The sequence below is a fragment of the Suricata suricatta genome, chromosome 10 (assembly GCF_006229205.1).
Source record: "Suricata suricatta isolate VVHF042 chromosome 10, meerkat_22Aug2017_6uvM2_HiC, whole genome shotgun sequence".
NCBI classification, from domain to species: domain Eukaryota; kingdom Metazoa; phylum Chordata; class Mammalia; order Carnivora; family Herpestidae; genus Suricata; species Suricata suricatta.
This window is the reverse complement of record NC_043709.1, coordinates 36,833,326-36,854,232: the sequence shown is the minus strand read 5'-3', so window position 1 is coordinate 36,854,232 and position 20,907 is coordinate 36,833,326. Positions and strand designations below refer to the sequence as shown.

The 20,907-nt window shown below is 36.4% G+C and overlaps 1 protein-coding gene across 1 annotated transcript in view; it reads left to right on the top strand.

The window, feature by feature from the left end:
* The window catches only part of OTOGL (otogelin like), a 142,162-nt gene extending 137,945 nt beyond the window's left edge, over positions 1-4,217 (top strand). The window contains 3 exon segments of the mRNA XM_029954585.1: positions 137-182; positions 2,863-2,942; positions 3,610-4,217. Of these exon segments, the coding sequence (XP_029810445.1) occupies positions 137-182; positions 2,863-2,942; positions 3,610-3,810 (327 nt within the window). The 3' untranslated portion in view covers positions 3,811-4,217.
* The last annotated feature ends 16,690 nt before the right edge of the window (positions 4,218-20,907 follow it).

Below are 20,907 nucleotides of genomic sequence, written 5' to 3'. Positions count from 1 at the left end.
GACAGTACATTTCTATAATTTTCTTATAAAGGTTTGTGATATTTAATAAAATACTGCAATTTAGTTTTCTTTGTTTGGTCCAGGAGAAAATGAACCAACACTGTGAGTTTTGACTTTATTCCTTCTCTCTTCCTAGAATGAAGGGATTGTAAAGCTTTATAATGAAGGCTGTTGCAAGATCTGTAAGTGAGGACATATTACATGCATTAATTTGATAAATTAGTTTTAATTGCTCATGGTGATTTTGATTTTTCTTATAAAATTCAGGTCCTATGATGCAAGAAGAGAAACACATTTTATAAAGTTACTATTTAAATGTCATGTGGTTAATTACTTTGTAATTTAGTCTTCTGGGGTAAGAATAAAGTATTTTTAATTTAGATGAATTTTAATTTAAATATTAGAAATTTCTTTATTATGGTATTTCCCAAAAGGTATTGCATGGAATTTTAATAGGTTTTAAGTTTAAAAGGTGTCTGTGGTATCAGATTTGCTTGGAACATACTGGACACACAAAGTTAAGTAGGTTATAATGAGAATGACATTCTGACTTCAATAAAGACCTTGGATTCTATAATCCCACGTTAATTATTAAACAAGTAAGTACATTATATTATCTGAGCGCAGACGGGAAATTCTATGTGACTGGCCACAATACTACCATTTATTACCTACACTATCGCTACTATTAAGCCCACTGCAGACAGTATTGCAACTAATTTTCGCAACAGTTCTGGGATGTAGGTGGGAAGGTCAGTATGGCTTCCCTTATGGATAATGAAATGAAGGTTCAGAAAAGTTGACTGCTCTAAGTCATAATGGCCTGTCTAAAGCCTGGGTCTAGGACCTTTCACTTCTGCCAAGCTCTCTGTAGTTGCAGAATAATATCAAACTATCTCAGTTTCTCCCATCTGGCATGTAAGGACTTGTGAAATAGTTTCTGCTTTGGTATCACAGACTTCTTCTCCTCAGTCTTTGCTTCTGGTTCACTGGGCTATCTTGGAGAGCATGTTGGACACTACTGTAGGTGCTGTGCTCAACAAGATGTGTTGCAATAGTCTTTAAGAAATGAATAGGAAATGCCTCTTGGTACAAATAAGTTCAGCCAACTAACAATAAATTTGTGCTCTCCCAGTTATATTATTTCACAAATTAATTTGTCAATGATTTCTATTACGTGCCTGCCATGTATCAGATATAATACCTGCATGCCTAATGCATATTATCAAGAAGGGGAAGAAAGAATGAACACACAAATATATGCTATTATGTCAAGTAGTGATGAGTGATAAATAGGACATAGTACAGAATAAAAGGGATGGAGAGTGGAAGGCTAGGTTGCTAACTTAAGTGAGTGGTTAGAGAATGCCTCTGTGGTGAGGTGTCATCTGAGTAGAGACTGAATGTCTTTGGGAAACCAGCCTGGAAGAATAAAAAGTATTGAATGCAGAGGAAACCGCAAAGATTGGTTAAGCACAGGGGTGAAGACGACGGAAAGAAGAGGGTGGGTACCTTAGAAGTCATGTTAAAGATGATTTCTTTCTTGACTATTCTTTCTTCTTACACAAGAAGAGAAAGGCTAATAACGTAACTAACCACTGAGTGAAAGCAGCATAAGGTACACACCAGCCTCTCCTCTGCCACCAACCCTGAACCTCTGACCAGGCTATAGTTGGGAGGCTGGGGAAAGAAGAAGGAACAAGCAGAGGAGTGTGGGGAAGAGCCGCACATGAGATGGAGGAAAACCAAAGAAGGGTGTTTTTAGGAAGCCAAGTGTGCAAAGTGTTTCAAGGAGGAGAGTGTGAGAAACTGGATCAAATACTCCTGAGAAACTAAGTAGGAAGAGAATTGAGATGTGACCTTCCAAAGCTAGCACTTTGAAGGTCAAGGGTGAACTTGGGAAGCACAGCTTAAGTTCAGGCACTCTTTGGTACTCATCTCTGCTTCAACTTGAGTAATTTAACTTTTATATACATTATATGTTGAAATTTCATATAATCACTTAAAGATTTTGTGGCTAAACTAGTTTGGAAACTGGAGAGCTAATTCCAGTCTTTTGCAAACAAGGAAACTCAGCAGAATGATCTCAGTGAGTGTCCTAAAGTAGCAAAGCAAGTTAGTAAGAACCTTGGTCTTTTTGCATTCTGAATCAGGGATTATTTGCATCCACTCTCATATCATGTTAAATATATATTCTTGGATGTATTATCAAGTCATAGCCCATCACATATACTGAGGTATATTAAAATATCATTAATTAATATAAAGTCTTTTATTGTGAAGTCATAAGAGATCATTTCAGAGCCATAAAATCAAGTATACTATGACTCATCCATTCATTTCAAAATGGTTGATAAATAATTAAATTATATTCATGTATGATTTTATATTAAAACCTATTAAGATAAAGTGGTTTTAAATCTGTTTTTAAATTTAAAATAGATTTATGTACAAATGTATAGATACCTAATTATGTACATGTATATATACTTCTACCAATATCTTTCTAAACATTACTACATGTTTTTAGAATTTTAAGTATGTATTTTATCTATGTATAATAAACACAGGTTAATGTTAGCATTATTGCTTGTGTGGAATGATTTATGATTATGATAACTATTCTAAGACAATAAAATAAAGAAATGAGTATGCATTAAAAATATGAGAAACTCTACTTAGAAAGTGAAAACAAATATGGAACATAAAATATATGATGAAAACTTTTAAGTACATCTTATTATAGAAATATATTTCATATAAATATGTACATTATTTAATATATTCACATGTTTAATTAAATTAAGAAATAATTTGACATGGGTTTTCGAATGAATAAACACATTTTATATATTTTATCAGGCAAACGAGAAGAAAGAATATGCCAGAAAGTGATCATTAAATCAATCATAAGGAAACAGGACTGTATAAGTCAAAACCCTGTAAGTGGAAAAATATAATTTGTTACATAAAGGGCATGTATCTTTCCAAAAGTACATGTCTCACAGTACTAAATGTGTTTGTAAGACAACAAAATGCTGATAGTCACAATATTTAACTTTGAGACTATTTATACAGTCTAATATTAAAATATTCTGTTTGTGAAGAAGTGTGAATTCTTAGCATAAATAATCAATAGTCCTGAATCATAACTGCAATCTAGAGAGATGGAAATTAAAGCTAAATATATCTGACTACATATTCTGAACTATGCAGTTTTACTCAGTGAAAGTCCTAGTTCTAACTTTATCCTGTTTGATATGACTCTTCAATACTACAGTCTACATGAGCCATGATATAATACAGATTATAATAGAATCATTAGATTGTGATGAACATTTTACATATGCCTGTCTAGTTATGTATTCACATTTATTTCATAGTTTAATTTACATCAGCCTTACTGTCTTAGACATCACCACGGTATATCTCTTTGAACTTATTCAAGTTACTAAGTTTCAACCTGGTGTTTTTTGTAGTCTTTTAACATACAGAAGGTTGAGAGTTAAAGTGATAATCAAGTTTTGCTTCCATTTGATTTCTTAGTAGAATCAAATAGCCAGTTTTTAAAAATGTTAAGAATTTTCTTTTCATTGTCTCTCCTTACAGATAAATGTTGCATCTTGTGATGGAAAATGCCCATCTGCTACCATATATAACATCAATATCGAGAGCCATCTACGATTTTGCAAGTGTTGTCGTGAAAATGGAGTGCGGAACGTGTCTGTGCCTCTGTATTGCTCAAGAAATGGCACTGAAGTCATGCACACTCTTCAGGAACCTATAGACTGCACCTGCCAGTGGAATTAAACTTTTGGACTCCAGAAACTCTATACAAAAAACATAGTGTCAAGTGAAGTTAACTTTTAACACTATTGTCTAGGCACTGGCAGATTTATTCTGTTAACAATAATGTATTTTTCAGACTACTGGAGTAAGGCAATTGAACTCTTGGTACAGAATGTATACAACTTCCTAGAAAAATTAGATTTCCTCATTTACTCTATTTTAAAGAATCAAATGATTTTAAGTTGTTCAGCTGAAATGCAGTTATGTAAATAATTGTAATATGCCTCAGCCCTGGGATATTCTCATCAATTAGAAGGTTATTTTGCAGAATTCTTTCAGTTTCACCCAATAGTGATTTTTTTGATTTACAAAGTCTGCCAAAGCTTTGGTAATAGTACTTAAGGTAATGATACTCCTTGGGGCACCTGGGTGTTTCAGTCGGTTAAGCGTCAGGCTTAGGCTCAGGTCATGTATCTCATAGTTCATGAGTTCGAGCCCTGCATCAGGCTCTGTGCTGATAAGCTCAGTGCCTGGAGCCTGCTTCAGATTCTCTCTCTCTCTCTCTCTCTCTCTCTCTCTGTGCCTTCCCTATTTGCCCTGTCTCTTCCTTCCTTTCTCTCTCTCAAAAATAAAAATTTTAAAAAATTTAAAAAATATAATAGTACTTTTTTTTATCACTACTGTTTGGTAAATATAATTAGCTAAAATTGGCATCTGGATAGTTCATAAAGAGTGGGATGAGACAGGTCATAGAACTACAGGAATCTAGGTTATGTAAAGCCTGAATGATTATTAGGGTTGTTACTGCAAATTTCTCTCATTTTGTGGGTCTGTCAGATCACCAGAGAAGCTATGTGACTTGTACAAAGTCATTTGGTGTGACAAAACAGTGAATTCATATTGACAGTTGGGTTACGTCTAAGTCTCTTATCTTCCAGTCCTATGCTCTTTTCTTTTGAACAGTACAGTAAGGTGTCTATCGTAGAATTTTTGATTCTTAAGGGGTTTGCTTTGCATAGAATTAAGAATTTTAAATTCAATTTCTTTTAAAATAAGGAAAAAAATGCCACACATACATATGTATACACATACATATAATGGTTATTTCAATAAAAGGAAATGGAGAAATGTAGCATCAGTTGCTAAATAGAGGAGGGATATCTTAGACTTTTATTTTTTATACCATTAAAACTGTTATTAAATATGTTGTTACTATTTAACATTTAATTAACTATTTGCTATCTCGTGGATGTATGATTTTTGATATGTATTTACATACGATTGAAGTTGTGTGCTATTTTGCTTTTCATGCTGCTGCTTTGCCCAGGAGAATGAAATAAAACTATTCGAATGTACTGATAATTCTGCAGTGGAATGCCTCACTTTTCAAACATAGTAGATTACTGACATTTGCAAGGGGCATATCTGAGATCTTTGCAAATCCCCCAATTTTCTGCCACTTATAGTATATACTTTTCCAAGTTTCCACATCTGTTAAAAGGAGAGAATTCCCTGCTTGGTGTGATAGTTGTGGGGATGAAAGGAAGTCAGACAGCAACAAGAGAATAGTAAAGTTGCAGTGAAAAGCAGATGCAGGTGCCTGATGGACTAGGTTCAGATTTTAGCTAGGTGAGTTGCTTCTGTTTCAAAATCATGATTCCCAGAAAAAGATGCAACTTATTAGATATTTTGGACCTCCAGGGTTAGCTAAGAACGAATGAAAGAATGAAAGCAACACCTTATCTGCAAAGTGCCAGTGACTACTCTCTATAAAAATTGACTTTATCTTCTTTGTGCTTAATAAAGTGTTTCATTTCGTCTAGACTTAACATTTCAGTATTCTTTGACTCCTGCTAGTATGTTGATTGAATCAAATGTTTTTGGTGGAAATAAATTAACCTTGCTTAAACGAAACTGTTATGTACCTCAACTGAGGCACATAATGTATATTATCTAGTACATATTTCTTTATTTTCATATTCTGTAAAATATTTGTTATTAAATTAAAAATACTAAGCCAGGTTTAAACCTATCTGTGGGAAAAGGGAAAATGGTCCTAGAACATCATAAACATTCTTGGACACAACAAACACTTACTGCCTACTTGCTATGCACTGGGTGCTGTAAAACTCTGAGGACACAGGCAAAACAAAGCAGGCACAGTGCTGACCCTCATGTAATTTAAAGTCCAGTGAGAAAGTAGGCATGAGTTAAATAGACATACCAATGAGAAAGTCCAGAAGGAGAGCGCAATGTAGCATAGGATATTGGTGTCCCTCAAATCATCAGTGAGGTACCAATGGACTTTCTATAAATGGTGTTGCGACAACCAGATAATAACTTGGACAAAGAAATTTGGATTCATATTTCCATGGACACCAGGATAAATTCTATATGACTCAGAGATTTAAATGTTCAAAAAAAAGAGGGTAGAACTTCCAAAAGAAAATATGGGAGAAATTCATTAGAACCTTAGAGTGGGGAAAACCATTCTAATTCTGACTCAATATCCAGAAACCCAAAAGAAAAGATTGATAAATTTAACAAGAAAACTGACAACAAATTCTGCAAAACAAAAAAATGTCAAAGTCAAAAGAAAAATGTTAAACCAAACCACAATATTTACAGTGTATCACTATAAAGGCTAGTCTTCTTATATATAAAGAGTTCATTAAAAAAATCACAAAAGGAAAATATGAACAATCTAATAGAAAAATGGGTCAATAACTTGTACCTAGAAAAAAAAATCATACTTGAGACTGAAAAAATAATTGAGCATACTTTTCACAAAAGCATTTCACGTTCAATTCATTTACCAGATGGTAACAAATTAAAAGTTTAATTATACTTTTGTTTTTTAGTCTGGGAAGCTTATAAACCACAAACATTTCTTATAGTTCTAGAGCTGGGAAGTCCAAGATCAAGGTGACAGCACCTTCTTGCTGTTTCCTCATGTGCAAAAGGGGCCAGAGAGCTCTCTGGGGTCTCCTCTGTAAGGGCACTAATCCCATTCATGAGGGCTCTACCTTCATGTTCTACTCCCCTCCCAAAGGGCCCATCTCCTAGTACCATCACATACGAGGTTAGGATTTCAGCATATGAATTTGAGGGGAGTGAACATAAAAATTCAGACCTTAATAAGTAGGCTGAAAGATGATAGATTGGATTCAATATAAACAGCCCTCCTGATGTACTCGTGCTCAGATTCACTCAGATACATCCTCATGTATCTGCAACTGGTGGTACTGGACCTGCGTCCATCTTCACGGTAGATCTCTATCCAGGCAGCCTGACACAGCTAGGCAGGAACGGCAGCACAGCGCCAGGGCAGAGAACCAGCCAAAGCCATTGGCTTCCTTTCCTTGTCCTGACCAATGGCTTGGTCTTCTGGGGAAGAAGGACCCCATATCTTTTCCCCTTCCTGCCAAAGGCACTGTGGCTTTTCCTACTACTTCTGAGCCTGGAAGAAGGACCATGCCCCCAGGACTACCCTGATAAATTGGGTAATGCAACATGGAATGAAGGAGGAATTAACATCCTGTGAGGTGAACGCTGAACAATGAATGACTCGGGAGCCATCAGGTAAATTGCTCACTGTCACTCCTCATCCTTACGGACCATTCCTGGATGTAGTGTTTCCTTTTGGCCTTTCCATTTATATATATATTTTATGTGAGCTGTGGCCCACTCTCTAATCATTTGACTTGTATTTACTTTTGTTTCTCTCTTGCCTCATGTCCCCTTAAATCAGTTCCTTGAACACACATATGTATCTCCTGAATCACTCAGAAATTTACATTACAACTACAAAATGCTATTTTTATCTTATTAAATCAATAAAGGCTTAGCTATTTAGTATGTCCTGTTGGAAGGGATAAGAGTACAAAACAAACTCAGGCAGTTTATAGGAGGAAAAGAACGCAAAACATCCGCCGAAATAATTTCCATTTTCTGGGTGCCGGGTGGCTCAGTTGCTTATGTGTCTAACTCTTGATTTTGGCTCCAGACATGATCTCATGGTCATGATCTCTGACTGCTCAGAACCTGCTTGGGATTCTCTCTCTCCCTCTCTCTGCCCTCCACCCCACCCTTTATGCTGTCTCTCTCTCTCTCAAGATAAATAAATAATTTTTGACTTTTAAAAATTAAAAAATGAATTTTATTATCATTTTATTTATTTTTACTTTTCTCCCTGCCTTTTTTTGATCTGGGATTTAATTGAGTGTATATTTTTAATTTTAAATTTCTTTAAGAATATTTATATTCTAAAAAGCTTTTCTGCATTAGACATTTTATATACCCTATAGAATTTTATTAAGTATCACAATTTATAACACCAGTCTATTAATGGGTATTAAATTTGCTTCTCATTTTTCCTATTATAAATCCTTATGTATGAAGTGGAATAGAAGGATCAAATGGCATCAACATGGTGAGGAATTTCTACCTGTAGTGTCTAATTTGTCTTTCACAACTGCTGATCCACTTTTTCCTTCCCCAAGAAGTTTATAAGAGTTTGTTTCTTTTATCTTTCTGTCATCATCAGCACTAGGTAGTAGACAAAAGTCTTTATTGATATATTAAAAGGTCAACTCAGTGCAGAACATATGTCTCTGTGCCACTGAACTCAAACTTTTTTATATACTCATTTTATCTCTTGTCTATTTTCCTTTGTCCATTTTCCTAGTGGTAATTTTACACAAAGCCTTTTCAGGAGAAGCAATTTTACAAACTTTAATTCACCTATCTTCACTGTTAAGTATTCTAATTAATATATCCTGGGACTTTTGGTTCTGGTTTTTAAAAATAAGTTACTAGAGGCCCCTGAATGGCTCAGTTGGTTAAGAGTCTGACTCTGGCTCAGGTCATGATCCCATAGTTTGTGAGTTCGAGCCTCCCATCGAGCTCTGTGATGATTGTATGGAGCCTGCTTGGGATTCTCTCTCTCTCCCTCTCTCTCTGTCTCTGTCTCTCTCTAACTCTCTCTTTCTCTCTCTGCCTCTCCCCCACTGTGTTCTCTCTCTCTCAAAATAAACTTTTAAAAATTAAATTATTAGTAGTGAAACAAAACCTCTTATTCATGTTAGTTTTAAGAGATGAAAATAAATAAATTACTAATATATTCCATTCAATTAAGCTGAGAAGGAGAAGAGGCAGAGTAGCTTGAGTCTTTAATGTCTAAAAGAGAATAAAGGCTCTTAATAGGAATTAAAAGCATTCTGAGATTTTTCTAGGCAATTGATGATCATGCACCTTTTCAAGGTTAATGTTCACATTATATACAAAATAACATTATTGAAATCAAGGCATCTCAACAGTTTCTTAAAATGAACCTATTGAGAACACTTGTGGTTACAATACACAAATTCAGAAGATTTCAAGATACACAAAAATTATGACTCTGACCAAAGGGCCTGTGGCCTAAGTGAGTTCGGACTCACATTTGTGCTAACCTTCCCAGGCAAGGTCATGGGGATGGTCCGGCAGTCTGGTTCCTGTCTCGGAGTGCTCAGCCAAGGGGCTGGGGGTGCTGAAATGTGGCAGAGGTTCCTCAAGCCAGGTCATGTGCCCCCACAAGCAGCTGTCCTTACCCAGAGGAGGGAATGCCTTTTTATTCACATGAAGACACTGACCTCTTGCCAAGCCACCCATTTAGGATCGCATCTTCCCAGAGGGAGGAGCTGTTTCTAATAATGCCTGAGTTATTTTCTAATTTATCCACCAGACATTATGCCTTTTCCTCATATATCTACCATGAGGAGGCACCTTTTACTAACTTGCACAAAGATTAACAACCAATCTTGCTCTTATCCTTAGCATTTTTTTTCTAATAATGTCATACAAATGGCTATAGTCATTGAAATCTTTACACTACCCTTTTTGGGGGAAAAAACCCTGATTTTTCAGAGTTGTTTCACTCACAACTACTAACTAGAAAAACTGAAGTTCTGCTTAAAGTCAGAATTCTATAATAGTAGCAAAAATGTTATCTATTATTAGAAAATAGAGATATTACAGAAGCTTTAAGATGGATAAAAAATTTTTTTTAATTATATTTTGTTTACTAAAGAGCATGGAACTTATATTTTTTGCCTTCTTGGTCATATTTAGTTTGTGTCAAAATGAAATTCAATTTTGTCTCTTCATAATGATTAGATTATATGGATTGCCCTTGGTTGTTCTCTATTACCAGTTGAGGAATGGTAAGAATTTTACCTTCATATTTCCAGCTACAGGACAGGAGGACAAAGTCTATTTCGATTTTACTTTCCACATTCTGGCAAGCAAGTTTTTTTCAACTACAAAGGTAACAGATTCCTCTACATACTTTCATGCTTCTCTGACATCCCAAAATTCATGAAAAACTACAATTCTCTTTGTTTACAGCTACTGTTTTTGTTGTTCTTTTTTTTCTTGACACTTTCCTCGTCTATAATGTTCATCTTGTAATGACCACTCATAAAATATAGAGTACTGCTAAATCTGTTTTTTCCAGGGAGCTCCTATCTCTCAGTAGATGCAGAATGATCAGATAGATAGTTGGAATTAGAGAAAATTTAGCTGTTTTTGAAAGACTCAGTTTTGTAACAATGTGGTTGCCAATCAGCTTCTGAGGCACAGATCCCTAAACTCTGAGTTAAGGAATAGGATATGAAAGAGATTTAAGCTCTTTCCCTTCTCTTTCCTGGTAGATTTTTTTTCTAGAATAAATAACATTTTCTCCTGAAATCAATTTTGTTCTGTTATATAATTTTAGTTCATTAATTTTGTTTTGTTTTTTTTCTAGAATAGTACAAACTCTGAGATTCAAATATTAGCATTATACAAAAGGTCTACAAAATTTTGCAAAGGAGTCTTTAGAAAATAAAATGACTATACTATTAAGATAACACATGTTTGACCTAATATATGAGAATGATTTAAAGTTGAAAACCATAGATTACAATCAACATTTAGAAAACTATTTAACTTTAGAAAAAGTCTATAGGATATTAATATATTAGACCTTCTGCTACGAGTAGTTCCTTAATACCTATACTTTTTGTGGTTATGTTCATTTCCTCAGTCTAACTGCAGCTGCCACAACTTATATCAAATACGATGAAATTAATTATTTAATCGATGGGTAAGGATATTCTATAGCTCTTTATGTGATTAATGGTTAGGAAAACAGTCTCTGGAATCAGGATGCCTGGGATCAATTCCCAATGATGTAGTTCTGGGTAGGATGGGTGACTACAAAGAATATCTTTCACAGAATTTAAAAATTTAAGATAACCAACTTTGAGATGTACAGAAACAAATGAAATGTCAGGACTTAAATGCATTAATCTCTTTCTCTGCCAACTTCATTGTCTCCCACTGCATTCCCAGTGCTCCATATGGCAAGTTTGGCCACTGCAACTTTGTATATGACCACAGCAGCTTTGATGAAACTACCTTTAATACATTTTCCAACAAAGAGGACAGGACCTCTTTCTCTGAGCTCTAGTTAAAAACTTCAGGGCAATCACTGCCAAGCTTGCAATCACATTAACTGTTGGGTAAGTATTCGTTTTCTATTGCTATAAAACAAAGTACCACAAATTTCATGTCTTGAATCAAAACATTTATTATCTGATGATTTCTGTGAATCAGGAGTCTGGGTTCTGCTCAGGTTCTCACCAGGTTGAAATCAAGTTTGTTAGTTTGGACTCTGATCTCACCTGAAGCTGTGGGTCCTCTTTTTCCATGCTCATTCAATTGTTGTCAGATTTAAGTTCCTTGTGATTGTAGGACTGAGGTCTCTATCTTCTGGCTGGTTGTAGGCTGAGGCATACTCTCAGCCCCCAGGAGGCAGGCTCATGTTCTAACCACCTGGTCCTCCCACATCATGTGAGACCTCTTCAAAGTCAGCAGGAGAAAGCCTCTTTTGTTCTGGTACAGTGAAGTCTTGTGTAAAGTAACATAATAATGGAAGTAACAATCTCATCATTTTTGCAGGTCCACCTCAGGGGGAGGGGATTATACAGGGTGTGAATTCCAGGGGGATGGAAATCTTAGGTGTCAACCTAGAAGTGTGCAGACAGTAAGGGTTAGAGTGTTATGCCTGGACTGGCCAGGGTCATTGGCCACCTCTATGAGGTCCTAGAGCTCCCTTATCCTCTGTTCTCCTCTAAAGAGAGACCAAAACAGTTACCACTAATTCATCCAGGTTAGAAGATTTAAGGAGGAATGTTTTCATGTTGGTATTTAACTTTTTTCTCTCATTTTTCAGGGTATAAAGATAGTGGATATTCTTCTCTGGATATAAAGCCCTTGTAGTAAATAGGTCAGGGTTTCCTTGTTTTGCCGTTCCTGTCCCTTCAGCTAAGACAGTTCCTTCATCAAAGCTCCTCAGTAAAAATTTACTGAATTCATTAAACATGTTAAATGTACTGATAATCTCATTTAGAAATAAATTCCCACCCATCCTGGCATACTTGTTAACAAATCTAGCAGGGAAGCCATAAACATAATGGACCGGACCTCAAATTATTTCACAACCACCACATTTCAGAGATGATATCACTTTTATTTAGTCTCAATTCTCAATATGACATTTGCATTTTAGTCCATACCAATAAATAGATAAATCCAAGTTTTAATCTTGGATTCTGAAATACAGCCAATAACACTTTATTAAATGTACTATTTTCACTTTAAGCAAATTTATTTGGATTAATTCAAATGATTAAATCATCCATAAAAGATCTGTTGCAATAACCACTTTTCATATTGTATAAATAAATATGCTAAAAAGATAATACTGCAAACTGGTAGGAAGTTTTGCATTGTAGAAAAGGCCAATCCTAGTTATAGAACTAAAACACCAAGCTTTTTGGCATCACGTTTAAGAAATAAATACAGATGAAAAACATGCTGCTAATCCATCTTTTATTTTCTTTCTCTTGCAACTCTTGCCAGCAAAATAAAGCTTAGAAAATCTATAGCAACAATGGCTTTCCTTTAAATAGTGATAGAAATCTGCCTCACTTTAATTACATGTCTGCTTATAAAAGGGTTATTTTTGTGAGAAAATTTAGAGTAAAATATCTCCTTTGAAAGAGGACATTTAAAAAGACCCGTAAGAACAGGGGACAGGAGACCAGGGGAGACAAAATCTGTATATCTAACTTATCTAGGTTAGAAGATTTAAGGAAGAATGTTTCTGTGTTGGTCTTTAATTTTTAAGCACTATTCATTTTAACCTCAAAACAATTTTTTTTATTTGGTCTAGGAACTTAGTTATAGAAAAGTTAAGAAAAAGATTTTTTAAATTATGGATCTTTTCAGAAAACTTTCAATAAATTTACTATTTTAGGGCATTTATTCTTAAGGGAAGTAACTTACTTTTCTCATGGGGAAACATAGATTGAAGGGATGGCAGTTATCTAGACGTGATGCTGTGATTTATAATAAAAATATTTGACCTTCATTCCTGTTTCCCTTGGAATTTCCTAAGTGACTGAACTATAGCGGTGTCTTTTGCTATGTTAATGAAGGGACTTGTTGACAGATACTAAGAATGGAAGCAGGTTGCCAGTGGAGCCAACCATGTGATCAGGGAGTTGGAACTTTCAGCACTACCTCCATGAAGGGGGAAGGGATGGAAGTTGAATTCAATAGCCAATGGTCAATGATTTCATCAACAGTGCCAATGTAATGAAGCTGCCATAAAAAATAACCGAAAAGGATGGGGCTGGGAAAGCTTGGGGCTGGTGAGCACACGGAGACTTGGGGAGAGCGAAGAGAGGGTGTGGAAGTGTCTCTTCTCACACACCTTGCCCTTGCGTCTCTTCCTGAGATGTGGCTGTTCGTGAGTTCCATCCTTTGATAATAAACTGGTACTGTAGTAAGTAAACTGGTTTCCCGAGTTCTGAGCCACTCTAGCAAATTAAATAAACCCTGGGAGTTCAACTGAGCCTACCTATGGCCAGTAGGTCAGAGGCACAGATAGCAACCTGGCTTGGTACAGGTGTCTGAAATGGGGTGGTGGAGGGAGGCTTGCGGTAAGGAACACACAGTCGATGGAATCTGACTCTATCTTTGGGTAGACAGTGTCAGAAGAGTTGAATTGTAGGACACACAGCTAGTATCCCAAGAATTGCTTGGAGGTGTGGAGATAACACCCCCCACTTCCAATCATACACATTGGAATTGGGTCCAGGAGCCCAAAGACTAGATGAGAGGGAAAGAGGGCCTGGATTTACGTAGTTAGAACAGGAAGGAAGAGGAATAAGGTTGTGCACAGAATCATAGTATGTAATGCTCAGTAGCTCCCTCAGTAGAATTTAAGCTCCATGAAGGGGGAAGACTAATAACATTTGTTGCTACAGCCTTAGAGCTTAGCACTGTGCATGACACATAGCATGCACGCAATACTCTTGATTAAATCACTGGAGTTTGAAGGTGAGGAAGGGATGAGTATTATGTTTACTGGTGTAATTGTTACATTTCTATCAGAGATGTGATCATGCAGTATGCCCACCCAACCTCTGGTGAAGATACTGAAATAAGATGCCAAACAACATATTTTCTATTGGGATTTCATGTTATGACATTAATGATCTTCATTATTGTCTAAATGGCTTTCAGCTATGTTTCCCCATGAGAAAAGTAAGTTACTTCCCTTAAGAATAAATGCCCTAAAATAGTAAATTTACACTTTCCCTTTTCTGAAAAGATCCATAATTTAAAAAATCTTTTTCTTAACTTTTCTATAACTAAGTTCCTAGACCAAATAAAAAAAAACAAAGCCTTAATTAGAATAGATTCTCATAGAGTATTCTTCAGGAAGGAGAGTTTTTTAGGGAAACCCTATCAAGTTTATTGACCTAGTGGAAAGACTGATGTAAACTATGGAAGGTGTGGTAGTCTTAACAATGGCTGATTATTTAAAATGCCACTGTTGGGGTGCCTGGGTGGCTCAGTTGGTTAAGTGTCCATCTGACTCTTGATTTCTGCTCAGGTCATGATCTCCACGTTCAAGAGTTTGAGTTCCTCATGGGGCTTTTCACTGACAGTGCACAGCCTGCTTGGGATTCTCCCTCTCTCCTCTCTCTGCCCCCTCCCTACCTCTCTCTCTCCCTCTCTCAAAAATAAAGTTTAAAAAGTTGCATAAAATGCCCTTGTTTGCAAAAATATAAGCAAAAAACTCCATATTGAAACATTTATATTTTATTCAATTCACTTGATGGATTTTTATTTTATCTATTTATTTTTATTTTTATTTTTAAATTTCTTTTAAAAGTTGTATTTAATTTTGAGAACAAGAAAGACAGAGCACGAGCAGGGAGGGGCAGAGAGAGAGAGACACACACACAGAATCCTAAACACGCTCCAGGCTGTCAGCACAGAGCCTGATGCGGGGCTCGAACTCACACACCATGAGATCATGACTTGAGCTGAAGTCAGATGCTCAAAAGACTGAGCCACCCAGGCATCCCTACCTATTTATTTTTGTAATCAGCTTCCTGATTTTTCCTTTTTTGCCCAGTTGTATTGAGAGACACTGACACACAACATTGTACGGTTTTAAGGCATAAAACATAATGATTTGATGTATGTATATTTTGCAAAGTGATTATCAAATACATTTAGTTAACACCGTTGGTGGATTTTTAATTTGATCAGATTTCTCAAAGCCTAAAACGAATTCACTGGCAATAAGATCATTTTGTGACATACTGCCTCTACACTTTCCACTTTTAAAAAGTAAAGATATGTACTATCTATAGGAACTAAAAGAACAAAAATATAGTTTACATCTATAACTGTGCTTAAATTAAGGCACAGTCCATGCTGTCAAAGAATTCCTAATCTGAGGACAGAAATACATAAAAAGTAAATTTTTGTGTTACAGTATCAACAAAGTCCTACAAGAAGACAGCTGCAAATATATACCGCCGGCCTGTTACTTCAGGAGGGTGGAAGTTAGGGTACCAAGGAGGAGAGGAAAGAGGTGAAGTTGGAAGGTGAATTTGGCCCAATGTGCTATGTCATCAGGCGTCAGAACAGGCTTTTAGAGTAAGCCACTCAGGCATGATCACATGTGTATTTCAGAAAGATCACATTAGTTAACAGTGTGTAGGGGAGATTGGGGATATCTAACCTGGTCCAAGTATGAGTTTATTGGAAGTAATTGCAGCAAACCAATACTGGTTATCACTCTATTAAGTACTCCAGAAGGCACTCATTTTTCAGGGAGATGCTCAGCTAGTAAACGGAATCAAACCATCTGAATGAACTGAGATTCCAACCTTAAACATGGCACATGCTTTCCAGAGGGAGAGATAACTAAGGTTACCAACTAAGCCCATAGCTGTGGGACCAGACAGTAAGTAAGTGCCTTTAGAGATGTTTTAGAGGTAGAACCAAAAAGATTTTTGAGGACATATTGGCTTTGGGTAGTGAGGGAAAGAATCTGAGGATGAACAATTGAGAATTTCTTTTTTGTTTGTTTGGTTGGCTCACCCTCTACTCAGGTCTGGGAGAAGGATGATCATGAATTTCGTTTTGGAAAGTTGATTTTGAATTGCATTTTGGGGACATCGGGGTGAAGATGGCCAGTGCAGAGCTATAAATAATGCTCTGAAGCTGTGGAAAGAAATGAGAAGCAACATAGAGTGATTGGGAGCCTTCAATATGACCAAAATCATAAAAGTGAATGAAATAACCCAGACTCAAGAAGGCATCATGGGTCGAGTCAATTTTTAAGTTGGAAATGTCAGAGGATAATGCAGATTAAGAAGATGGAAGATCCAGGTAAGGATGAGATCAAGGATGCCAACTTTGGAGAGCTCAGGAAAGAGGAAGAGTTCAATCAGTACTGCCAAATGCTACAGAAAACAAACAGAGAAAAGAAAAAAAACCCCACACAACATGTTGACAGTGAAAGAATGTGAACGAACTTAACTCTTAACTTACAACCGTATCCATTCAGGGCTGTTACAGCCACCTGGTTGGCTTCTGTTTCTTTTTAATTAAGGCCCAATTTTCCCCGCGTTCTCCTTCACCGCCCTAGCTTCCCCTCCCTCCTTCCATGCAGAGTGTAATCCCCCCCACCCCCCCGCCAAAGTAGTGGGACTCCTCTCCTACTCCTCTGGCTTCCAGCCTCTCACCGTTTCCATGGAGACCTCTTAATTAACAACTCAACCTAGGGACAGGGCACTGTGGGAAGAAGGAAACCCGCCGCCGGAGCAGCGAGCCGCGGCTGGCAGAGCGGGAGCAGAGCGAGGGCTCGCTGAGCGAGACCGGGAGGAGGCAGCAGGGAGCGCCGCCGCGAGGTGGGCTGCGGTCGCGGGCTCCGCGCCACCTCTGCACCTGCCGGACCCGCGTCGGTGCGCGAACTTGGCAAAGCGCGCGCGGCTGGGTGGGCCGGGTCCGGGCGGGCTGCGTGGGCACCGGCCCGTTCCGGCTGCTCGGCTGTGCGCCCTGCGCCTCGACTTCAGGTCTTTGCTCTCTCCTCCTGTCCCCACCAATGTAACCGTTCTTAAAACCCCGGTCCTTTTCTTTAAACACCGTTCCGCTTTCCCTCGGCCCAGATTGGCTCCGCTAGCTGTTTCTAAACCAGCGCGCCTCGGGGCGCAGACTCACAGAATTGAATTTGAGCCGGGATTTGGCCTTGACGAACAGGCAGCCGGGAAGGTCTTTCCGCTTTGGCATTCTTACTAGAGTACAAAGCCTTCGAAACTAGTTTACCCTGAAGAGTTGGAGGAGGGGGGCGGGGATTAATACCGAAACCCAGTGATAGTACAGTTATATCAGATTGTTCAGAAAAATGAACAAGGTGAAAACCTGGCAGTTTTGTGGAGGAGTCCGGATAGGATTATTACGTATTTCTTTTTAACTGGGTTGAATTTTATCTGAGGTGAACACCTTGATAGAAGTTAAAGAGAATTTTTAAGGAAGAAACTTGCTTTGCAGTGTGCTTTAAACGACCATGGGGACCTGTTTAAGTGATATTTTTCAGATTTAGCAATATATGTATTTTAAATACTATGTGTGTTCATTTTTTTTCTTTATATCTTAAGTTGAATGTAAAGTACTCAGTTACCCAGAGAGTCTAGATTCCTAGGAAAAGTTACACAAGCTTTTTAGATAAATGTATTTAAAAATAAATTGAGTTGAAAAGACTCTATTGTTTTTCCCATTTCGTCAGCAGTTTTGAAATACCTTTCATAACCATGGTGTTATTAGAATGTAAGGAGTTACTTCCAAGAAAGTAGCAATGTGTAGGTGTTCTAGATTTTCATCGATTAAGATGAAAGTTTCACACAGTGCGATGCAATTTTGTATAATTGCCTGATAATTCATTTTATTTCTAACACCTCCTTTATATTTAATTATAGCAGCTTTAGAAGCAAATTATTTTTTTATTTGTTGGAAAGTACTGGTTTTTCCAATTTTATTAGGTGGAGGATATTATGCAGCACTTACTTATTAAATACTTAACATTCAATTGGATGAATAGTCTAACTTGAAAAGATATGACATTAAAGTGACACACTTATCCAAAGAATGTTGAATAGTTTAGTTTTGAGGCTTAAAAAAAACATGTTGAATATACTTTATTTTCCAGATGGAGAAATCAATTATTCTATTGCTCTGGTTACAATATGTTGTTAAGGTAAGACATCTTTAAATTTGTTTTGTTTTGTTTTGAATAATTAGCTAACAGGCAGGATACTGTTGCACTGAGTCTGTTTTAGAAAATGAGGAGTATGTTGGAGAGAAATAACACTCAACGTTAGATTTGGTACGTAACACAAATTTTCTCTGCTGGATGTAGCACAAATCTGTGCATATCGGTGGCATCTGTGTTCACTGCTTACAAATGGTGTCGGGAGTAATCAATGGGAAGAGAGATCAGAATTTGGTACAATTCATGGTATAGTGAGGCATTTTAAAGTTGCTTTCCCTAGGGATTTTGATAAGTATATCATTCTTTTGAGAGCTGAAGTCTTTAGTTGTCTAGGGTATCCAAAAGGTCTCTGATCTCAGTCTAGCTGTTTTATCTCAGTTGCTAACATTTTCTTTATGGTATCCATGAACTGAGCCTCTAAAATAACTATGTCAAACATTTTACACTCTAACTCATTTTTATTGCTAGTGTTTTATCAAGAATGTTTGTGAAATTATTTTTTTAGCACTATCATTGGGGTACACAGTTGACAACCCAGGAGGGTGTGTGTGTTTTTCCTGTGACTTTGAGTCTCTTCTTTCTCCCTGACCCCAGGAACGTGGTGTGTCCTACTTTGAGAAAGATGGATTTTAAGTTTCCTTGCTCTCATTTTATTTATTTTTAAGTCATTTTCAAACTTATGTTTACAAATAGAGTATCCAGTGGATATTACCTAATTCATGTGTAGAAATTGATATTGCTGAAATACTTTTCAATTATAATTTGGCATATTTTAGGCTTAGTTTTTGTAAGATTGCTAATAAAATAATAGTAATAACCAAGAATGTATTTTATTATATTTTTACTGTTACTTTTCTTTCCCATTTCAGATCATTTGTTTTTGTTATATGTCAATGAATAATCGAACAACAACAGTTTTTATTGAATGGGATGAATTTCCTAAGGGAGGAAGTCCTGAATTTTATTTTTTAAAATATCAACTTGTTAATAATTTTGCTGAAAAAGTAAGGCATCTTTTTCTTGGCTCTGATAAAAAGTCAGTATAGTGTAAATTTGTTGTGACTAAATGTTGCATCATAGTAGGAATTTAATAGTTATTGAAAAATTTACCCTGGTTTTATTGAGATAATAATTGACAACATTGTGTAAGTTTAAGGTATACAACATGATTTGATATATGTACATATTGCAAAATGATTACTACAATAAGCTTAGCCAAAATCCATTATGTCACATAATTATAAATGTTTTTCCTTGTGATGAGAACGTTTATGATCTACTCTCTCAGCAACTTTCAAGCACCCAACAGTGTTGTTACCTATTGTCATCCTGTTTATATTATATCCCCAGAAATTATTTATCTTACAACTGGAAGTTTGTATCTTTTAGCTATCTTCGCCCATTATTCCTTCCACCTCTGTCTCTTGCAAACACCAATCTGATTTATTTGTATTATTTTGTTTTTTTTTAAATTCCGCATATAAATAAGATCAGTATTTGTCTTACCCTGTCTGACTTACTTCACTTATTTCTTTGCAAATGGCAGGATTTCCTACTTTTTTTTTTTATAGCTGAATAGTATTCCCATGAGTGTGTGTGTGTGTGTGTGTGTGTGTGTGTCTGATTTTATTTATCCAGTCATCCATCAATGGACACTTCAGTTGTTTTCTGTATTTTGGCTATTGTAAATAATGCTGTAATGAACAGGGTGCCAATATGTTTTGGGATGGTAATCTTGTTTCCCTCCCATAAATACCCACAAGTGGAATTGCTAGGTCATATGGTAGTTTTATTTTTAATTTGTTGAGCACCTTCCATACTGTTTTCCATAGCAGCTGCGCAAATTTGTGTTCTCACCAGTAGTGAACCAGTGGTTCCCTTTCTTCATGTGCTTACATAGCATTTATTGTCTCTTCTTTTTGCTAATAGCCATTCTGACAGGTGCCATTCTGACATTGTGGTTTTGATTTGCATTTTTCTAATGGCTGGTGATGTAGAGCGCCTTTTCATACACCTATTGGACATTTGAATATCTTCTTTGGAAAAAATGTCTGTTCAGATCTTTTGCCTATTTTAATTGGATTACTTATTCTCGTTTGCTTTTTGTTACTGAGTTGTATGCATTACTTATGTATATTAGATATTGACCCACTATCAGAGTTGTGGTTTGCAAATATTTTCTCCCATTCCATAGGTTGTGTTTTTTATTTTGCTGAACTTTTCTTTTGCTGTACAGTTACTGGGATTTTTAGTTTTATTTTATTAATGTATGAAATGTTAGTGTTTTATGAAATATGTTCAATAAGTGATCAAATTACACTCAACTTTTTCATAGGAATGATTCTTTTTAACAATTTATATGCTATACAGAGAATAAGTATTTAAACTTTCTCATGGTTCATGGGTCTAAGCCCCTCATCGGGCTCTGTGCTGATGGTGCAGAAACTGTTTGG